This window comes from Haliotis rubra, unplaced genomic scaffold, assembly GCF_003918875.1.
Source record: "Haliotis rubra isolate DU_JTF1 unplaced genomic scaffold, ASM391887v1 Scf338, whole genome shotgun sequence".
Lineage (NCBI taxonomy): Eukaryota > Metazoa > Mollusca > Gastropoda > Lepetellida > Haliotidae > Haliotis > Haliotis rubra.
In genome coordinates, this window is record NW_025767011.1 from 286,097 (window position 1) to 308,200 (window position 22,104).

Genomic DNA, 22,104 nt, shown 5'->3' on the forward strand with positions numbered 1-22,104 from the left:
GCCTCAAGACCAAGCTTGTCGATTAACTGACTGACTGACTGAGTTTGGTTTTACGCCGCTTTTAGCAATATTCCAGCAACATCACAATGGGGACACCAGAAATGGCGTTAACAACATTGAAATAAAACGTGAAGCCGACGCTTTAACCACTCGACTACCCCACCGTGGTCGATTCCTTGATGCCAAATCAACAAGCATGACAACACACAGTCCACCAGTCTGTTCTCTCAGCTGACAAAGGGGCTGTTTCGGTTTTCTGGGAATCTAGAGAAGTTCTACATGCGGACTACATCGAGGATTCAGAAAACTGATGGCCACATTATGATATTCTGCTTCGGCAAATGCGTGATAATATCACTACTAATCGTCGTGGTAAACCCATTAAAGATGAGTTGTTCCAACAGGTTGCTGTCACCATGACTACATTTCATGATACCCGTGAGGATCCGGGTTAGAAGGGGTCTTCAGCAACCCATGGCGACTAACGGGATGACCCGGCGGCGGACACCAGAAATGGGCTTCACGCATTGCACCCATGTTGGGATTCGAACCCGCGTCTTCGGCGTGACGTAAAACAAGTGAACACTAGCAGTATTAGCAAGACCAGTAAACAGTGTTATTGTCTGCAATTTGACAGAAATGATGGTTCGTTGGCTTGATTTTTAGCTCCACATTCAGCAATATTCCAGCTATATGGCTATATGTAAATAATCGAGTCTGAACCAGACAATTCATTTATCAACATCATGAGTATCGATCTACGCAATTGGGAAATGATGACATGTGTCAACCAAGTCAGCGAGCCTGACCACCCGACCCCGTCAGTCGCCTCTTACGACAAGCATGGATTTTCTCTTTACAAAATCATGGTCAGTTGATTTTACTGAAATTAAAACCAAGTTTCATCAACCGTTTATTGATTTCTGAGACTAACCTTGAGCCTTGAATTGGGGCAAACATATCAAAGGCAAGAAGAGACGTTATGAAAAATATTGTTCAAATGATGAAATCATGAAACAATAAACATTAACAAATATAAACAAACATACACCACCTGGAAATACAAGTTGGTTGTCAACTTAAAAGATGGTCTAGCAAGTGGTAGAATCATTTATGTATATTTGACATAGAAATTAATAGGAGTGTTCTATTTGGGGAAATTTTACGTTTCTTTTCTTATCTTAATTCATGCTGAATTAAATTCTATGAAACCTTTCGGTCGTTCTTTGCACAACTTTGTCATCTTGGATTTTGGAGTCTTTTCGTTTACTATAAACCGACTAACCACACATATGGCTGTGAGACCATTTAAACAAATACATATGTTATCTACTCCACTAAGTAACATTGTCAGATCTCGGTGAAGTCCTCCAGATGTCCTTCATCTGCACATCATGAACAATGTATTTGCCGGGGAGGGACGCCTATTTTGTAGATGTTGGTGTAGCGGTGTTTGTGGAACCTTCGGAAGTAACTGTGGTGACTGAAATAACAAAGTTGTGAGTAATTGTGTCATAAAATAATTATGACGTCTATATATGCACATGAATACAAATAAACTGAAATAGGCTAGATATTCCTTTGTTTTCTCTTGGATGAAGAGTGTCCCAACCCACAAGGGCACTTGGCAGTGTGGTAATCTTTTTCTTACATACCCCAAAAATCGAAACAGCACATATTTTAACTTTCCTCGTGATCACAGTGGCGCAATCATACAGCCGTCATATTACACGTCATCCGACTCACGGATTACCACTTCCTTCACCTGTGACCCATCATAGTGGATTATCAAGGTTCATTGAGATGAAAATATATACTAGATAGGTCCTGAGAATATATATCAACACTCTAGGTCTGAAAGCGATAAACGTCCAAAACAGACGTAAGTGAGTTCGACCGAACTTATCACTGACTTACAATCAAGAAAGTAGTCCCTCACAACCTGACCTTAGGTCATCACCATGGAGTATCCAATCACGAACCCGGAATTCGATCTCACGTCTGTCCGATACGATATATTTCACATGGGTTTCTCACCCACAGATGTTTAGGAAAGTATCATGATAAATGAATTACAAATAAAACAACTTCATAAAATAGACATTCAGTGTCATGTCAGAATCACCAAGCTTACATTTCGAGTTCTGGGCCATGTTGCAGTAGTTGGTGTCACAGCACAGATCTTTGATCTCATTGTCAGAGAGAGCCCTGTGTAGCACACGACCTCCACAAGCCTGGAATGACAGTGGTAAAATGAACTGGGTTTCAGGTATCCGTCCTTTACTTTTTGCCTGTGGGTATTCACACGTATGGTTATACCAAACTGCTGGAGATGAAATATTTTTCTTATATGTGTTTAAGCAAAGATTAGTGGATATTTATGCTAAAAAGTGGCAAGGCAATGTACCAGCTTCACATTTTTTTATCACTGGAGTAATTATAGTCTTGTAGACTTAGGATTTTACCCTGAAGCGTATATTACATACCGATTTCATGATAAGACGTTACTGAAGTTATTTTGTAAGTTCCGAATTTCTCTACATAATTTGAATGTGAATGCAACCAGACGAAACAGGGATGCTGAAAGACAGCACACTTTATGTAACCATTGTAACAGCGGACAAGTCCAGGATGAATTTCATATTTTACTACAATGTCTAGAATATAATGATTTAAGAATAAAATATTTAAGATTTATCGATGGTAAATATGTAATGTAAATCCCAAATGATAAATTTGTTGAATTCACAAAATAGATGTACGCTTAAGCAATAGCCAAAGTTTTAAAGCCTTTATTCTCCAAGAATGTTGGAAACAGTGTTTAAATATATTTTTCTATTTTCTTACCACGTGACAACGAAAATGTTGTAGCAACAATTGTAACATGGGCCAGTTGGCCAATATTACTGGATAAAATATGTCTGTCTGTATAAATAAACGCAAATGTGCAATACAGCATTATCGTACCACGACCATTATAATCCAAAATAAGATCAATGCTTTATTTCAGTCACAAGCTTGAATTCAGTTTGACTCCTTTCTAATTCGTTTTCCAGGGTATTGGAGACAGACTGTACTTAAAAGTCATGGTAAAGCTTTTACATTTGTATATATATGCTTTGAGTGATTTTACGTCCGACCCGTGAAGATCCTGGTTAGAATTTGTGTTCACCGTGTCGCGCGACTAACGGGGACTGGGTTGTCAGGTTCACCTACCAGGTTCATGGATATCATCGTATCGATGCTCATGATATCAGTCACTGGATTGTCATCTACATATAAGATCTCATTGATATTATTTCTAATCTTCACAGAAACGGATGCCTTTAAATCCGGGTATGTGCCGGGTGGGCAAGTGTACTCGTATAAAAATTGAGCTACCCCAATGACGACATGCAAAGAGTACGAGGCTCCATACCACTGGACAAAGTAGTCAATATATCTTAAGTCCGGGTTAAAACATTACGGCCCTCTTTGTGCTTAAATAGCTTATCTGAACTACAAACCGGCCGGGTTAAATTTGTTCGGACTCTCTGTGCTTTAGCAACGTAATTCCCGCGGGTTAAACTTCTTACTATACTCTGTGCTTCAGTAGCTTTGGCCGATGATTCGCCTACGCTAAAATTCTGAAGACGCTCTTTGTGCTTAAGCAGCTTAACTGTACGAGAATATCGCCTGCATGGATTTGTTAGCACTCTCTGTGCTTAAGTAGCTTTACTGACCGAGAATTCGCCCGCGCTAAAATTCTTAAGACGGCGTCGCTCTTTGTGCTTAGGTGGCTTCACACTGGTTAAAGTTCTTACTTTTTTAGCTCTGTGCTTAAGCATCTCAAATGAACGGGGAATATCGCACGTGTTAAAGTTGTTAGGACTGTCTATGCTTAAGTGACTTCCCTGATAGTGAATTCGCCACGAAGATTAAAATGTGGCATATCAAAATGGTAGCTAGCCACAAGAGAGACAATGTAAAATTGGAGTTGAAAGCAAGTACGTTTTGTAAAAATCTAAAAATATTCCATCATTACTTACGGCTCTATTTATACATTCCAAAGTGTATCGAACAAAGAACTGGTCCGATGCGTAGATTGTACGTGCACAAACCTGCAACAGTTAAACACGTTATGGGAAAATTCGACACAATATTATAAGTAATATTAAGTCATTTGCATGAATTTGACGTCCATCTTGGAAATACTCTTCAGATAGTGACGCTTTTTCGGTGACAAATGATCTCGATTTTGGTAGGTTCCGGGGAATTAGACCCTGGATTCTCTTGGAGTATAATATACCTTAAGACTGTCTAACTTGAAAATCATTTCAAATGAAGTTTTCTTTGTCGAGTGATTGAGTGAGGTTTACAGCTGTTTTTTTAACGGAATTCCAAAGCTTTTATCATATTTAAATAATTTGAATTCACACATAATTGCAATTAAAATTTCAAATGCTGTATATAAATGACATGGAGTTTTTGCAAGTATTTTGGACGTGTTTGGTAACTTTTCATTTAGTGTACACCAAATTCAGTGAAAACAATTTGAGGTGACTGTCTTGTCACAAGATGGTCCTGTACAGGTACGTAAATAGTTCGGTGAAAGAACATTCACATCTGTTTCACCTGAAGAAGTTGGTATCTTTTTCATTTAGTGCAAACAACTTTTATTCACATCTGTTTCACCTGAAGGAGTTGGTATCTTTTTCATTTAGTGCAAACAACTTTTATTTACATCTGTTTCACCTGAAGGAGTTGGTATCTTTTTCATTTAGAGTAAACAACTTTTATTCACATCTGTTTCACCTGAAGGAGTTGGTATCTTTTTCATTTAGTGCAAACAACTTTTATTCACATTTGTTTGACCTGAAGGAGTTGGTATCTTTTTCATTTAGTGTACACAACTGTTATTCACATCTGTTTCACCTGAAGGAGTTGGTATCTTTTTCATTTAGTGTAAACAACTTTTATTCACATCTGTTTCACCTGAAGGAGTTGGTATCTTTTTCATTTAGTGTAAACAACTTTTAAAGAAAACAATGTATTCTCTTTTGTCCAGGACCATTGAAATGTTATTAAATGGTTCTGTACAGGCATGCTACAAATAATGATGAATGATCAATCACGTCTTTTTCACGTTAACACCAAAAAATACAACTGCACACTGCAAATACAACGAAGGGAGATGGCATAAGATTGATTCAATTTTGGAAACTTTCCCCACGTGTTAAAACGGTCTAAAGGACGAATAATCACTTGATGTTCATATGTCCATTTTATGATGAAATTAATACACATCTGAAATCTTAACGGCAAATATGTTTTAGAAACTTTTTAACAAATAGTACACATAGCTTGAAAATGTTGAGTCTTTATTTTTTCCATACTCATGATGAAAGATGCAGACTGCTAACTAAACAATTATCTAAAGTCTATTAGACATATGTTTATATATATATATCCATTAATAATTATTTATATTCAACACTCTGTTATATCGGTTGTATTATTAAATATATATGGGCCAAATGGTCTTCATATTTAAATAAGGAATTGATTGACTGACACGCTATGATATAACTAAATTTTAGAGTGCAGCTGAAAGTGGCGTAGGATCATATTTCTTCATTATGCTCTAAAGTCTTACATACCTCGCTAGAACTGCATGAAGCCACTTTCTTGCAGTCGGAAGGACTGGCCATATCCGTGCAAGATCGGCAGGTTAATCCTTTGGGTGTTTCTTAAATTTGCTAAATACGAACTGATGACTAACATACCTCGCTTAAACTGCATGAAGCCACTTTTTCGCAATCGGCAGGACTGGCCATATCCGTGCAAGAGCCACAGGTTAATCCTTTGGGGGTTTCTAAAATGTGAGTAAATACGCACTGATGACTTTTAAATCAATGAAAATCAGTTGTGTGGATTGTGACTGAGCGGTAGTCAACTGAGTTGATCGGTTGTCTTGGCCCGGTGATTCTGTCCACATTTCCCCACAACATGATCGGTGCTCAGTATATCAATCACGGGACTCCATCACTTAGAAGTCACTGGAATATTGTCGAATATGTTATACCTGTATTCTGCCTAACCGGTGACACAAAGACATTTAAAGGCGAGGCAATTGTTTCAAATTTGCACAAGGAAAAATGGGCTATTTGTTAGTGACGTCAGTGTTTCCGTTATATCATATAGTTTCATCTTCAAATGTAGATACATTTACAGGGACGGATTTAGAAGTCGTCCCGAACTATAACTATAGTTTAACTTGTATCACCAATGTCAAATCCAGTTTCGATTTCACGACTAGCGGATCCTGGTATGGCAAAGGTTAGTAACGTGTTGGTACCTTTTTATAGCGAGCATGACTGTGTTTAGATTAACTGTCCTGTACCTACTGAATATATCTCGATTACACCCAGAGTGGTTTGTGCAACATCTCTCTTCCAACGCTGCCTCGTTTTCTCTGCGACCAACGCGGAGAGCTTGGCATTCCTAAAATAGATTCATAGCAGGTAGATAATCTTCAAAGTTATGTTCGTTGTTTTAATCTTAAATATCCATTCCTCATGTAATAGTAAGTGAGTATGTTTTATGCTGTTTTAGGCAGTATGGGAGCAATATCATGACGGGGCTCCATGTGTTTCATCAACACAGGGAATCGAACTCGGGTCTTCGACGTGGCAAATGAACGATGTAACCACTAGACTTCAACAAAGGGACAATGTTGTTGTAAGAGGAATCGAAAGAGTTCATACATTCTGCCTGTTGTTTACGCCGCCCTCAGAAATATTCCAGCTGCATGGCGGATGTCTAAATAATCGTGTCTGGACCGGACAATCCAGTGATTGGCATAATGATCTTCGATCTCCGCAATTGGGATACGATTATATGCATGCACTACTCAGCAAGTCTGACCAACCGATCCCGTTAGTCGCCTCTCGAGACAAGCATGGGTTGCTGAAGACCAATACTAACGCAGATCAACACGGATAGACAATATTTTACGGTCTTCGAAGCTGACTAGATGGATTCAAATTAAGGGATATAACTCTGCATAGCGGAACTAGTGTTCTTCCGCCCTCGCTGGTGAATTGTGATAACTATTGAAATATCATAAATATAAAGAAAGTGACGAAAAACAACAAACAAGAAACAATTCCATAATCTTAAGAACACACTCCCGAAACCACAATATTCGGAGTCTGTCATGAACATATGTTTTTGAATCATTATCAAGCAGTAATGATGGGTGTTTGCGGAACGTGTAGCGTATCCTGCTCATTCATTCAGACCTACCTGGTCAGTCATACATCCAAGCTTGTAATATATATACCCTCGTGGTGTTACATATTTAGCAACGTGACACTCCTGAAACAGAATCACAAACCGATATGTCAATACCTGTATAACTTGGTCGTTTGATTGATTTTACTTCATCGATTATAACAAAACCGATTTATGAATACACAAATAACGGAAGCAGTAGACGTATTCCAGATGATCAAACCAATATATTTTACCTGCCACAAATATTAGTTCATGATAACGCTTGTACGCTTGTTAATTTCGGATGTGTACTAAACATACCATTTTAATGACCTCAGTAGACAGACTTTTGATATTATTCAACTTCTTCTCGTCGCTAAATGGCTGCAATATTGCCGAAGCGATGTAAATTTGTAACTCACTCATTATTTCGAATGTGTTGGATTTGGTTCAACGTCATGGTCAGCAACGTTCCAGTTATAAGCCAAAAGTGATGCAGTTCTTAGACCTTTTTCATTTCGGCGAAACAGAAAAGCTTTTCGACCTTGTAATGTTAACAGGGCGAATCCTGGATTCGAAACCGCGGACAAAGGGTTCTGTCATGCTAAAGGGAAGCAACTCTGCACATCAAATCGCAGCGGATGAGAAGATTTGGGTCATCCGACTCAGGTGACACAGCCTCTCACAATCTGAGGACTACAGAGCTCGGATTCACCACAGTCCCCACTCCCAGCTACCCTTGAAGATCCGGGTTAGAGTTGGTCATCAGCAACCCATGATTGTTGGAAGAGGCGACTAACGGGATCGGGTGGTCAGGCTCAATGCAACCTTGGTTGACACATGTCATCGTATCCCAGTTGCGTAGATCGATGCTCATGCTGTTGATTACTGGTTGTCTGGTCCAGACTCGATTATTTAAGGACCGCCACCATATAGCTGGAATATTGCTGAGTGCGGCGTTAAACAACAACCAACCAATCAGCCCACACCCAACAATCCGTCGTTTCCATCAACTGTGAGGAACGCGGTCGTATAGATAAAGGCGGCAGTACTGCTTAAGACTGACTCGTTTATCCTGATATTGTGACTATAAGAAACACATCCCGTATTACCTCTAGTGTTGGGACTTGGTTAAAATCTCTTAATTGATGATTGGTTCATTACAACCGATCAATCATCGAAAATAATTGGTTAGCGTCATTTATCAGATTTTCCTGGTTATGTTTGTTTGCACAAAACATAAAGAAAAAACATGTAGTTCTATGTTTTTTTGGTGTTTTTTGCAAATTGCTCATCTTTTAAGGATGACTAGTATGTTAGGAACATAAATTTATTGGGGGTCTTTAAGATAAATTCAATCATGACTTGGACGAGCTTGTAGTGCTCATGAAATGTAACAGACAAAACCAACCGTGTGAAATACATTGTTAATGCAACAAGTGTTCCAGAATTGTTTGTGTTCGATTATGAGAAAACATGATCGATTGCTTGGTCGTTTAGTCACTGCGACCAATCTTCGATTATTTCAATTAATCGGACCACCACTAATTACCTCACATTATTCAGTTTGAACCTACGTGGTAGGACTTCCCTAGTCCTCCCTTGGCTCTTCCTGAGTCCAATCCCGCCATACAGCTGGAATATTGCTGAGTGCGGCCTCAAACTTAACTCACTCACTAACTCACTCCTCCAATTACTAATACTATTGTAGTTAATCCAGACACTTGTCAATCTGGACGATTTCACTTGGCCGGGTACTTTTCAGATTAACGAATTTATGTAATGGTACCAATGTGAGTGTTTCTAATAATCCAAGTCCACACCCTACTGGTACCCATTAATGTCTGTGTAAAACAAAGGTATATTTCGAACTGGGTCAATGTAGAGGTATTTGTTGGATGGAATCCCTACTCACCTGACCTGCACCACAGATGGTTGTGTATTTACAGTCACGTGGGTCTGTGACTCTGTCACAGAGAGAACAGAGTAGACTAGTATGATGGCTATCTGAAGTGAGAGATACGAGCACGAGTGAGTGAGTTCATGTAATGTTAAAGTAAGTATAATTCAAGCAGCTGGAAAATCATCCAATCTGAGTAAGTTAAATTAGTGATTAATGTCATGAGACGTCGCAGATACAATGTAAACCTTCCCATACACTATTCAAGCAGCTGCTAAATCATCCAATCTGAGTAAGTTAAATTAGGGATTAATGTCATGAGACGTCAGAGATACAATGTAAACCTTCTCATACACTTTTCAAGCAGCTGCTAAATCATCCAATCTGAGTAAGTTAAATTAGGGATTAATGTCATGAGACGTCAGAGATACAATGTAAACATTCTCGTACACTATTCAAGCAGCTGCTAAATCATCCAATCTGAGTAAGTTAAATTAGTGATTAATGTCATGAGACGTCGGAACCTTTTCATACACTATTGAAATCACAGAGTGTTTCCCACATGGGTACAATATCTGAAGCCCATTTCTGGTGTCCCCTGCCATGATATTGCTGGAACATTGCTAAGAGCAGCGTAAAACTAAAACTCACTCACTCACTCACATAATCCGTAAACACTGTTAACCTTTCACGCATAGTGGCCACCCAATCCCCAGTCTGATTGATCCACCACATTACTTGTGACACACAGCAGGTAGTCACAAACATACATATAGTACTGTACATACTTTGAATTCTCCTAAATGCAAATAGGGACTTTTACGAAGGTTCATTAATACATGCTAGCGCCTCATAGATAAAACGTTTCGTAACAGTGAGATCTTTTGAGATCTTTTGTTAAGGACATTTCAAACAGTTACTTCCCCAAACCTACATCAACTATGGCCAATAGAATAAGCAGGCACCTATGAATATGATCCCTCCAACATTGTCATAAAGGTATCAATGTGAACTAAGATTATGTTTAGCATGCATCATTCTAGGTCCGAACTTATCAATAGCTGTCAAAGATTGGATACAGATATCTTGTGCATAGTAGCTATCAAAGATTGGATACAGATATCTTGTGCGGTTCGTGTATATAAGTTGTTATTTTTATACGTTGTGAAATACCATTGAAGATATACATTTGAATTTGTCTCAAGAATAACAATTTTAATAAAAGTTTAAATGCTTACCTTGGATCGAGGCTGCTGGCGTGGTGCTTGACGTTGGGGATATTGTTACTGCATTAGCAGATGATCGAGGAGGTGGACTAGAGTGTGTCCCAATTGTCGTATCAATTATGGTTGTATCTTCAGTCATTGAAGGACTTGTATATACTATTTCACTCGTTGTATCAATTGATGGTTATATCTTCAGTCATTGAAGGACTTGTATATACTATTTCACTCGTTGTATCAATTGAGGTTGTAGCTTCAGTCATTGAAGGACTTGTATATGCTATTTCACTCGTTGTATCAATAAATGTTGTATCTTTAGTCAATAAAGGATTTGTATATGCTATTTCACTCGTTGTATCAATAAATGTTGTATCTTTAGTCAATAAAGGACTTGTATATGCTATTTCACTCGTTGTATCAATAAATGTTGTATCTTTAGTCAATAAAGGATTTGTATATGTTATATCACTTGTATCCATAAAGGTTGTGCCTTTAGTCACTAAAGGGCTTATATATGGTATGTCACTTGTTGTATCAATGAAAGTTGTATCTTTAGTCATTGAAGAACTTGTATGTGGCATGTCACTTGTTGCATCCACGAAGGTTGTATCTTTAGTCATTGAAGGACTTGTATGCGATATTTCACTCGTTGTATCAAAGAAGCTTGTATCTTTAGTCATTGAAGAACTTGTGTATGGTACCTCACTTGTTGTATCAACGACGGTTGTATCTTCAGATCTCGAAGGACTTGTATATTTTATATCGCTAGTTGTATCAACTGAAATTGTATCTTGAGACACTGGAGGACGTGAATATGGCATCCCACTAGTTGTATATTCAATCATTGACGGACTTGTATAAGGCATTCCGCTTGTTGTATCACTGGTGGTTGTATATTCAATCATTGACGGACTTGTATAAGGCATTCCGCTTGTTGTATCATTGGTGGTTGTATATTCAATCATTGACGGACTTGTATAAGGCATTCCGCTTGTTGTATCACTGGTGGTTGTATATTCATTCATTGACGGACTTGTATAAGGCATTCCGCTTGTTGTATCACTGAAGAACCCGTTATCCGTCAGAGACGGACTCGTACTTTCCAATGAACTATGGGTAGTTTCTAAAGATGCTTGAAGTGTATCAGGTTCCAAACCTGGTAACAAATACAACGAACAAACCTGGTAACAATACAATGCCATTATATTAAGGGAACAAAATGTACTACCTTATTGTTAAACAAAACGTTAAATTAATATTTTTTTATTCAAGATTTTATCTGTGATTATACTACATGGCATGATAAAATGTCCCTTGACATGGCTATAAATATAATATTAATTCAATATAACGAAAGGCTAAATAAGGCGATGACCGAGAGAAAGGAGGTTTCGAGAATGCCTGTTCAAGCCTGTTGACAAGCATTTTATCGGACCTGCTTTGTGAAAGTCTTTCTGGTATTACCTACCTGGAGGGGAACATACATAGTTGCATTTATCTCCATGGCAACAGCTGGCACACATGGTGGAGAGCACTGTTTCCCGTTTCCTTACAGCCCGTCCAAAGTGATGTAGAGTCTCACATTCCTACATCACCATGAATATCTTAGACATGGGGCCACTTCTGCAGTAGACCACCTAGTTGTAACCTTTTACAGATTGTTGAGAATTACGCATAAATGCTTATATTCCTTAACACGCCCAAACCAACATGTATTTGAATGACGTAAGACCAAATGATAGTGTCATACCTCAGAATGTAACATGGAAAAATGAGACGAGACGCCCTCATTGTATATCTCCAAAACGTTTACGATAAATCTATGTTAGTTGTTTAACGCCGCACTCAGCAATATTCCAGCTATATGGCGGTGGTCTGTAAATAATCGAGTCTGGACCAGACAATCCAGTCATCAACAGCATGAGCATCGATCTACGCAGTTGGGAAACGATGACATGTGTCAACCAAGTCAGAGGACCTGACCATCAGATCCCGTTAGTTGCTTTTAAGTGAGTGAGTGAGTGAGTTTAGTTTTACGCCGCTTTTAGCAATATTCCAGCAATAGCGCGGCGGGGGACACCAGAAATGGGCTTCACACATTGTACCCATGTGGGGAATCGAACCCAGGTCTTCGGCGTTGCCTTTTAAGACAAGCATGGGTTACAGAAGACCGATTCTAAGCAGGGTCGTCACGAGTCAAATATATATTAAGTTTCCCTCCCCAAGTGGAACACTGCTAAAAGCAACTTATAATAGCATCTGCACACCAGTTGCTCTGCTTGTCGAAAAATGTTTGTACTCACCACGTTGTCGACACACCCAAGACTATACTTGACGCGAAAGTTCTGTGTCAGCACCTTCTCTATAAAACATTGCTGAAATGAAGATAGTGTTCCGCTAAGAATGGTAAATAGAAAAAATGTGTCATATGTATGACCGCGTAGCAGATGACAAGATATAGACCTTATTCAATGTAAAAGTCGAACTGATAATATACTGATACTTTCTCCTATTGTTGTTTCAAGAAACCTAATTAACATAAAAAGAATAACATGAACAAACAACGCAAATGACCAAAAGGTTGATTTGTTGTTTAACGCCAAACAATGGAGTCTGGACCAGACAATCCAGTGATCAACATCATGAGGATCGTTCTACGCAATGGGGATACGGTGACATGTGTCAACCAAGTCAGCGAGCCTGACCACGCGTTCCCGTTCGTCGCCTTTTACGACAAGCATGGGTTGCTGAAGACCAATTCTAATCCGGATCTTCACGGGTCTGGCCAAAAGGAATATTGCAGGCTTTTAATACAATCTCTAAATCCCGAGAGAAGAGAGATGTGAATGCAAGTGCAACAGTTTGAAAGATTCTTGATTTTGTGATTTCATATTGTCTTCGACGAAATGTCAGTATTGTTAAAATTAATCAACGTCACTCGTCATTAACGTTTATTTATGTTTTCTTTAGGCATGCAGTTCGACGCTGCTCTTTTATTGTCATATATTGACCCGTGAAGATCCGGGTTAGAATTGATCTTCAGTAACCCATGCTTGCCGTAAGAGGCGACTAACGGGATCGAGTGATCAGGCACGCCGGCTGATCACTGGATTGTCTGGTCCAGACTCGATTATTTACAGACCGCCACCATACAGCTGGAATATTGCTGAGTGCGGCGTAAAACCAAACTCACTCAGGCATTATGGAATCTGTCAGACTATGTGTCGAACGATATGTATTTTAAACATATTTTATTCACTGAGAAAAGGATTAGGAACAAGTTCTCCAACGTAGAATACCCTCTCCTTGGTATGTACATAGGTAATTTAGATTTCCGCAATTAAAGATGACAGATAGTGGACAAGAAATTAGAATAGAGCTTATACAGAATAATACCAATATGCTATACAAATCGTTTTGTCTCACTAATGAACGATGGCACTAACTTGAATACATTTGTATTTTCACATGATGATAGGTCTGCACTTCCTTCTAACAAAAGTTTAAGGTCGACTGAAATACCTGCTGATGAACAAATGCGCTTTACTGATAACATGAAGTTAACTCTTTGTTGTTTGTACAATGGACATTCAAACAGATAATGATACAAGTTCTCAATAAAATCACCACATATACAAATAGGATCAGTTTTCATTCCAACTCTGTACAAATCAAAGTTCAAACAACTAGCAGAATAAAGCAACTTGGTATGAATAATATTTAATTTTCTTTTACCTCACGACTGACTGACTGACTGAGTTTGGTTTTGCGCCGTAGAATTGGGCTTCACACATTTTACCCATGTGGGGATTCGAACCCGGGTCTTCGGCGTGACGAGCCAACGCTTTAACCACTAGGCTACCCTACCGCCCTTTACCACACGAATAATACTGAGGTGCATATGCATGGTTATCAGTTATACATGATTTAAAAGTAGAAACACTTTTTGAATTTCGAACGGTGGCTGGTAAATTGTTCCAAGAGCATATTGTAGATGGAAAGAAGGATTCTTTTGAGTGTTTAAGTCTTGGAATAGGAATCGATATATTGAGAGAACTGCGTAGATTATACTTTGATTTAGAACTAACATTCAAGGGAAGCAGTTCTTTTAGGTATGGAGGAGCCATTTCATTTTTAATTTTATACATCAAACATAGTTTTCGTTTTCTACGACGATCTTGTAATGTTTCCCATTCAGTTTCAAAATAAAGAAATTCACGTGATGTATATTTTGGTAAACCAGTAACTATTCTCGCTGCTTGTAATTGAATCTGTTCTAACTTATTCATTTGTTCAAGAGTACACCCGATATAATAAACAAGGTGGTTGTGTATTCTGTTCTAAAACAAGCAACCATCCTTCACACAATGTGCATCAGAAGATAATGGTTTGTGTGATGCCTCATGGGAATAGCCAGCGAACACTGGCCTAGAATATACAATCTATGCATCTGAACCACACATGAAAGCCATAAAACCTGACTATGCGGTCAATTTAAGTAAATGGCAGGTGTGGGGACAGTCACTGAACAAAATATTCCAATTTGAAAAGCATCTTGGTATAGAGGTTGTCAACATTTGAATCATGTGCACAGGTTCAGATAGGGAACTCGATGGGTTTTTACGGTTGTGTTCACTTATAATAACAAGAATGGGTTCGACGAGGCAGTTCTGCCTGGGGACCCGTGAAGACAGGGGTTAGAAATGATCTTCAACACCCCATACTAAGAGGCGACAAACGGGATCGGATGATCAGGCCAGACATGGTCGACAAGTGTTATGATGTCCCATTTGCATTGATCGATGTTTGTGATGGTCTGATATTCTGATAGTCTGATGGTCTGATATTCTGATGGTCTGATGGTCTGAGTGCTGCGTTAACCAACCAACCAACCAACAGTTTTTCCTGGGAGACGACCCTTTCGTGTCTGGTATGTGTGTAGAGAGGGAAAGGACCCTGAGCCTGATAATGAGATTAATCAGCATGGCTGTGTCAGGTTAATCTAAATCCCCTATGCTGCATTTATATGTCATAATGTGTGAAACAATCAAAGAAAAGGACCGGGATGAAGTCATCGACATACCTCATCGGCGAGGCATCTGGACTCATGTTCGCAACGTCGTGGGTCATTTATGAAGCTGCATTTGTAGCACACGTTGCCTCTGGGAGCTGCAAAAGGCACAACATGATGTTTTGGTTAAGAGGGGTTTGTAATATTACGACGTTGAATTTGACAGCCTTAGTGAGTGAATGAGTTTAGTTTTACGCCGCACTCAGCAGTATTCCAGCTATATGGCGTCTGGACCAGACAATCCAGAGATCAACAGCATGAGCATCGATCTACGCAATTGGGATACGATGACATGTGTCAACCAAGTCAGTGAGCCTTACCACCCGATCCCGCTAGTCGCTCCCACGACAAGCATGGGTTACTGAAGGTCAATTCTAATCCCTATCTTCACGGGTCTTTACAACCTTAGAATTACTGACTGACTGAGTTTGGTATTACGCCGCTTTTAGCAATATTCCAGCAATATCACGGCGGGGGACATCAGAAATTGGCTTCACTCATTGACCTTGGTATTAAGATATCTTTATGATTACAAACAAAGTCAAAAACAATTTATACTATATCCGTCGAAAATGTGTCTTCTATGACAAAGTGTAATTATAAAATACCACGTTCGCAAGAATTTGAACGATAAATCTGAAACAGTTTTCTGTGTAAATACATTAAGGCATGAATGCATACAAAACAATCTTTATCTTAATTCAACATGGAATTATACATGTATATCAATAAAGGACCAAATAAGGTTTTGTCTAACATACGCCCTGAACTGCAGCCGCCATTGTTACACAGGTTGCCATGGCAACACTCCTCACACTTGAGTCGGTCTTCGTCACTCCTTCTTGAGACTGATCTCCGTACGATTGCCGAGTAACATTCCTGGAACACACCATGGGACTGCGTGTTATCTACTAGTATTTTACTGATCTTGTAACTCTAATTATACGGTTGTTATGGATTAACGCCAACCCGAATGAATGTTATTTTAGAAAATATCACAATAACGGCTTGAGAACAGTGATTGACTAAATGAGTATGGTCTTACGCCGCTATATTCCAGCAATATCAAGGCGTGGGACACCAGAAATGGGCTTCAAACATTATATCCATGTGGGGAATCGAACCCGGGTCTTTGGCGTGACGAGCGAACGTTTACACCACTAGGCTACCCCACCGCCCCTGAATAATAGTGGACATAGGAGGGAAACGTGTAAATAATAAACTGACGATGAGATCTCAAACAAAAGTCTATGAATAAAGGTTTATAATTCTTATTACTTACTGAAATCCTTCGACATCCGACGTTGAAAATACTCGATCCAGGGCTTGTTGCATATTCATCTGTGTAACATTGCTGAAATAGAAGACAATAAAGGAAGATAAGGTGTAGATCAGTTTTTCAGGTACATCATCAAAAAACACGTTGACCAGTATTTTAGATGGATTACAAATCATATTGTTGACCAGTATTTTAGACGAATTACAAATAATCTTGTTGACCAGTATTTAAGACTGATTACAAATCGTCTTGTTGACCAGTATTTTAGACGAATTACAAATCATCTTGTTGACCAGTATTTTAGACGAATTACAAATCATCTTGTTGACCATCATTTTAGATGGATTACGAAATAATCATCATCTTGTTGACCAATATGTTAAGTATTTTAGACGAATTACAAATCATATTGTTGACCAGTATTTTAGACGGATTACAAATCATCTTGTTGACCAATATTTTAGATGGATTACAAATCACCTTGTTGACCAGTATTTTAGATGGATTACAAATCATCTTGTTGACCAGTATTTTAGATGGATTACAAATCATCTTGTTGACCAGTATTTTAGATGGATTACAAATCATCTTGTTGACCAGTATTTTAGATGGATTACAAATCATCTTGTTGACCAGTATTTTAGATGGATTACAAATCATATTGTTGACCAGTAGTTTAGATGGATTACACATCATCTTGTTGTCCAGTAGTGTAGACGGATTACAAATCATCTTGTTGACCAGTATTTTAGACGAATTACAAATCATCTTGTTGACCAGTATTTTAGATGGATTACAAATCATCTTGTTGACCAGTATTTTAGATGGATTACAAATCATCTTGTTGACCAGTATTTTAGACGGATTACAAATCATATTGTTGACCAGTATTTAAGACGAATTACAAATCATATTGTTGACCAGTATTTTAGACGAATTACAAATCATCTTGTTGACCAGTATTTTAGACGAATTACAAATCATCTTGTTGACCAGTATTTTAGACGGATTACAAATCATCTTGTTGACCAGTATTTTAGATGGATTACAAATCATCTTGTTGACCAGTATTTTAGATGGATTACAAATCATCTTGTTGACCAGTATTTTAGATGGATTACAAATCATCTTGTTGACCAGTATTTTAGATGGATTACAAATCATCTTGTTGACCAGTATTTTAGATGGATTACAAATCATCTTGTTGACCAGTATTTTAGACGGATTACAAATCATCTTGTTGACCAGTATTTTAGATGGATTACAAATCATCTTGTTGACAGTAGTATTTTAGATGGATTACAAATCATCTTGTTGACCAGTATTTTAGATGGATTACAAATCATCTTGTTGACCAGTATTTTAGATGGATTACAAATCATCTTGTTGACCAGTATTTTAGATGGATTACAAATCATCTTGTTGACCAGTATTTTAGATGGATTACAAATCATCTTGTTGACCAGTATTTTAGATGGATTACAAATCATCTTGTTGACCAGTATTTTAGATGGATTACAAATCATCTTGTTGACCAGTATTTTAGATGGATTACAAATCATCTTGTTGACCAGTATTTTAGATGGATTACAAATCACCTTGTTGACCAGTATTTTAGATGGATTACAAATCATCTTGTTGACCAGTATTTTAGATGGATTACAAATCATCTTGTTGACCAGTATTTTAGATGGATTACAAATCATCTTGTTGACCAGTATTTTAGATGGATTACAAATCATCTTGTTGACCAGTATTTTAGATGGATTACAAATCATCTTGTTGACCAGTATTTTAGACGGATTACAAATCATCTTGTTGACCAATATTTTAGATGGATTACAAATCATCTTGTTGACCAGTATTTTAGATGGATTACAAATCATCTTGTTGACCAGTATTTTAGATGGATTACAAATCATCTTGTTGACCAGTATTTTAGATGGATTACAAATCATCTTGTTGACCAGTATTTTAGATGGATTACAAATCATCTTGTTGACCAGTATTTTAGATGGATTACAAATCATCTTGTTGACCAGTATTTTAGATGGATTACAAATCATCTTGTTGACCAGTATTTTAGACGGATTACAAATCATCTTGTTGACCAGTATTTTAGATGGATTACAAATCACCTTGTTGACCAGTATTTTAGATGGATTATCATCTTGTTGACCAGTATTTTAGATGGATTACAAATCATCTTGTTGACCAGTATTTTAGATGGATTACAAATCACCTTGTTGACCAGTATTTTAGATGGATTACAAATCATCTTGTTGACCAGTATTTTAGGTGGATTACAAATCACCTTGTTGACCAATATTTTAGACGGATTACAAATCATCTTGTTGACCAGTATTTTAGGTGGATTACAAATCACCTTGTTGACCAATATTTTAGACGGATTACAAATCATCTTGTTGACCAGTATTTTAGATTGATTACAAATCATCTTGTTGACCAGTATTTTAGATGGATTACAAATCATCTTGTTGACCAGTATTTAAGATAGATAACACATCATCCTTTTAACAGTATTTTAGATAGATTAGAGCATAATTAGAGTTGACCTAAGTATTAGGCAGCATTGTGTTGATCAGTATTTTTGGTATATTCCAAGACTCCATTTTAAACAGTATTTTGAGGAAAACGACAAAAATCACACGTCAAGGGGATGGGTGATAAAAGACAAATAGTGTTCACAAACAAAGTCTTTAGATAGCACAAATGTATGAATTTACATTCCTTTAGCTGTTATGGATTGATACCATCTGCGTTAGACGAATGTGTGTACCATTCTTGAAATCAAGTGCCATTCCTTAGTTTCAATTCGTAGATGATTCACCCATAATTAGGGACGGGTAAAATTATCGATAATCGGAATTATCGTCGATAGGAAAGATCATTAATGATTATCGATATGAAAAAGATGTTATCGATAATATCGCACGTTAACATTTGTGATAGAAAAATATTTCTCACACAATATACAAATATAGGACTGCTTCTAAATTATGTTCAGGACGCTGTTTTGTTAATAATCCATGCAAAACCATGTCACCACTTACTAGTGATGTGAAATATATTCATTTCTTTCAGATATGTTTGGCATTTTTGCACCAGCTTATATATATATATATGTATCAATAATCGACGATATTTAGTTACGATTTATTGATCCCTATGATCTATATCGATAGCCAGCCATAATGACTCACCCTTAGTACTCTCAATCTGACACCACAAGTGATACCAGGAAGTCTGTCCGCCATGCTAAAGGACCTTAAGTCTCGCGAGGCGCTACTTCCGGTACAAAGAAGGTTCCAAGCTCCCTTTTTGCGCGTCAACTTGCGATATGCGAGACGGGGCTGGTACCAGATCTCCGACGACAAGCGCATATTCGAGAACTAGATCTGGATCAAAATTGCGCGACCGCCAAATATGACTTTACTAGACCGGACCAATCGTACAACCATGCTTTACCATCACAGCGGCTGACAGTCGTAAGAGTTGGCTAATTTGGGGATGGTTAGATCAGAAATTTGTTATTTCCTCAAGGATTATCGGTTCCTCACTGTCACCTGACAACCATGAAACCATTCGAAAAGATGCGAAACGTTGTGTGTCACCGGAAGTACTAAGGTCTCGCGAAGTGCCGTGACCTACTTACGGACTCCTGAGGTACCTGTATGACCAGTTGACCCACCTCATCATGTCCACACTGTGTGGTCACGTTACACAGATACGGTTCCTCCACACTTGCACAGGAGTAACAGCGTGGACCATCTGAAATCAGATCCAAGCCTGAACAATTCACTGATTTTAGTAAATAAATGTCGGGCGTTATGGTTGAAGATAAAGGCCTTGTGAATCTTTTAATTCGTTTGTTTGTTGCGCCGAAGGCATGTTTCCGGTTCCCCGAATGAGTAAAGGTTTGAATATCCGGTTCCCGCCTTGACATTGTTGCAACCGGTGAAGATGAAATTGGTCTTCAGTAACCCATGCTTGTCGTAAGAGGTGACTAACGGGATCGGCTGGTCAGACTCTTGACCTAGTTGACACATGTCATCGTATCCCAACTGCGTAGATCGATGCTCATGCTGTTGATCACTGGATTGTCTGGTCCAGACTCAAATATTACAGACCGCCGCCGTATAGCTGGAATATTGCTGAGAGCGGCGTTAAACAACAAACCAATTATCCATCGACATTGTAGGAATATCTGTGAAAGGTACTATACGATAGCTGTAAACTAGATTAATTAATATCATGTAATATTCCTCTTGTTGTTGTAGTCGTCGTTGTTGTTGATGTATACAAACCTGAGTCATTCCTATGGACTGCAATACTTGGAGCGCAGGTTGACGTGTTCAACAGAGACATAACTGTAACGCAATTAACACATATTATTTCATAATTATTTGACACATCTTTAATCACTAACAATACTATTGTTTACAGACAGCAATCATGCAGCTCAAATATTGCAGATAAATAAACAAACAAATAAACAAACAAACAAACAAACTTACAAAGAACAAGTATTTCCGGGAACATAGCGTCTCAGGAGACTATTGGTTCTGTCTCAGATTAATCGTCAGGTGGTCAAGTTTTCCGACCCAATGGCTATTCACCGGGATACAAAGCAAGAAGTTGTTCTAATTGTGTAATGTTCTGTGCAGCTTTCTGCAAAGTAGGATCAACACCTAATTGTCCTATCTTATCTCGCGCCAGACCTGCAAGCTGTTCGTTCTTGAGGGCGGTGTTCTTTATATACACTGTACTGTGTTCAAGAACTTTGGAAGCGTGTACCGTTCTGTAAATATTCAACACTAAACTAATTACTTCACAATTGTTTATTTTAACTTTGGTTCATGTATAACATTTCTTTTAAGAATATTCTCAAATATAAAGCTAGACACTGAGAGTGAATAATGTATTATGCTTCTTTAGCATTATTCCAGCGATGGGGGCACAAGAAGTCGGCTTCACATATGACAGCCATGTCGGGAATCGAACCCTGGACGAGCGAACGCTTAAGCCACCAGGCTACCCGACACACAAGAACCCGTAAATAATGCAAACCCGTAAATAGTGTTAGCCGTTCTTCAATATTATCCATTTCTTACTCAGGTAAGAAATGGATTTCAGTAACTATTTTCAATATTTAATTATTCTCACACAACGCGGTTGACTGTGATTTACCCAATACGGGACCACTGAAGCTAAACATCCAGATACTTTTAGTGGACTCTTGTAACGTGTAGTATGGTGCGGTGCCGAGGAACATGTGGTTGGAAAGGTTATACAGACTGACTGATGTATGGTATTTGAAAACATCACTTTCTATATATTGTATTGTAGTATA

The 22,104-nt window shown here is 38.2% G+C and overlaps 2 protein-coding genes and 1 long non-coding RNA gene across 3 annotated transcripts; all 3 read right to left on the reverse strand.

The window, feature by feature from the left end:
- Window positions 1-900: 900 nt before the first annotated feature.
- LOC124284528 lies at window positions 901-10,667 on the reverse strand. The gene is made up of 8 exons (XM_046720610.1): window positions 10,396-10,667; window positions 9,173-9,264; window positions 7,288-7,359; window positions 6,387-6,483; window positions 5,766-5,854; window positions 4,029-4,100; window positions 2,135-2,234; window positions 901-1,483 (listed from the first exon to the last, which is right to left on the reverse strand). Exons 1-8 carry the CDS (start codon window positions 10,520-10,522, stop codon window positions 1,425-1,427), a joined length of 708 nt encoding a protein of 235 aa, XP_046576566.1. The 5' UTR covers window positions 10,523-10,667; the 3' UTR covers window positions 901-1,424.
- On the reverse strand, window positions 10,557-21,406 carry LOC124284527 (cell wall protein RTB1-like). Its single transcript, XM_046720609.1, has 9 exons — window positions 21,269-21,406; window positions 21,059-21,121; window positions 20,443-20,522; window positions 16,734-16,805; window positions 16,213-16,330; window positions 15,464-15,549; window positions 12,684-12,755; window positions 11,849-11,966; window positions 10,557-11,536 (listed from the first exon to the last, which is right to left on the reverse strand). The coding sequence occupies exons 1-9, from the start codon at window positions 21,291-21,293 to the stop codon at window positions 10,557-10,559; spliced, it is 1,614 nt and encodes a 537-aa protein (XP_046576565.1). The 5' UTR covers window positions 21,294-21,406.
- LOC124284530 lies at window positions 14,034-14,682 on the reverse strand. The gene is made up of 2 exons (XR_006900575.1): window positions 14,258-14,682; window positions 14,034-14,115 (listed from the first exon to the last, which is right to left on the reverse strand). It is a non-coding gene; the product is annotated as an uncharacterized LOC124284530 (long non-coding RNA).
- Window positions 21,407-22,104: the final 698 nt, after the last annotated feature.

Bases quoted from the DNA above. Each gene is read 5' to 3' on its own strand.
- LOC124284527 (XM_046720609.1), bottom strand. From the start codon at position 21,293: ATGTTCCCGGAAATACTTGTTCTTT. The intron at 20,523-21,058 runs GTTTGTATACAT...ATCTGATTTCAG, and splicing joins AGTCCATAGGAATGACTCAG to ATGGTCCACGCTGTTACTCC. The intron at 11,537-11,848 runs GTAGGTAATACC...ATTTGTTACCAG, and splicing joins CTATGTATGTTCCCCTCCAG to GTTTGGAACCTGATACACTT.
- LOC124284528 (XM_046720610.1), bottom strand. From the start codon at position 10,522: ATGACTGAAGATACAACCATAATTGATACGACAATTGGGACACACTCT. The intron at 9,265-10,395 runs GTAAGCATTTAA...CTCTCACTTCAG, and splicing joins GCCAGCAGCCTCGATCCAAG to ATAGCCATCATACTAGTCTA. The intron at 2,235-4,028 runs GTAAGTAATGAT...CTGTCATTCCAG, and splicing joins TGGAATGTATAAATAGAGCC to GCTTGTGGAGGTCGTGTGCT.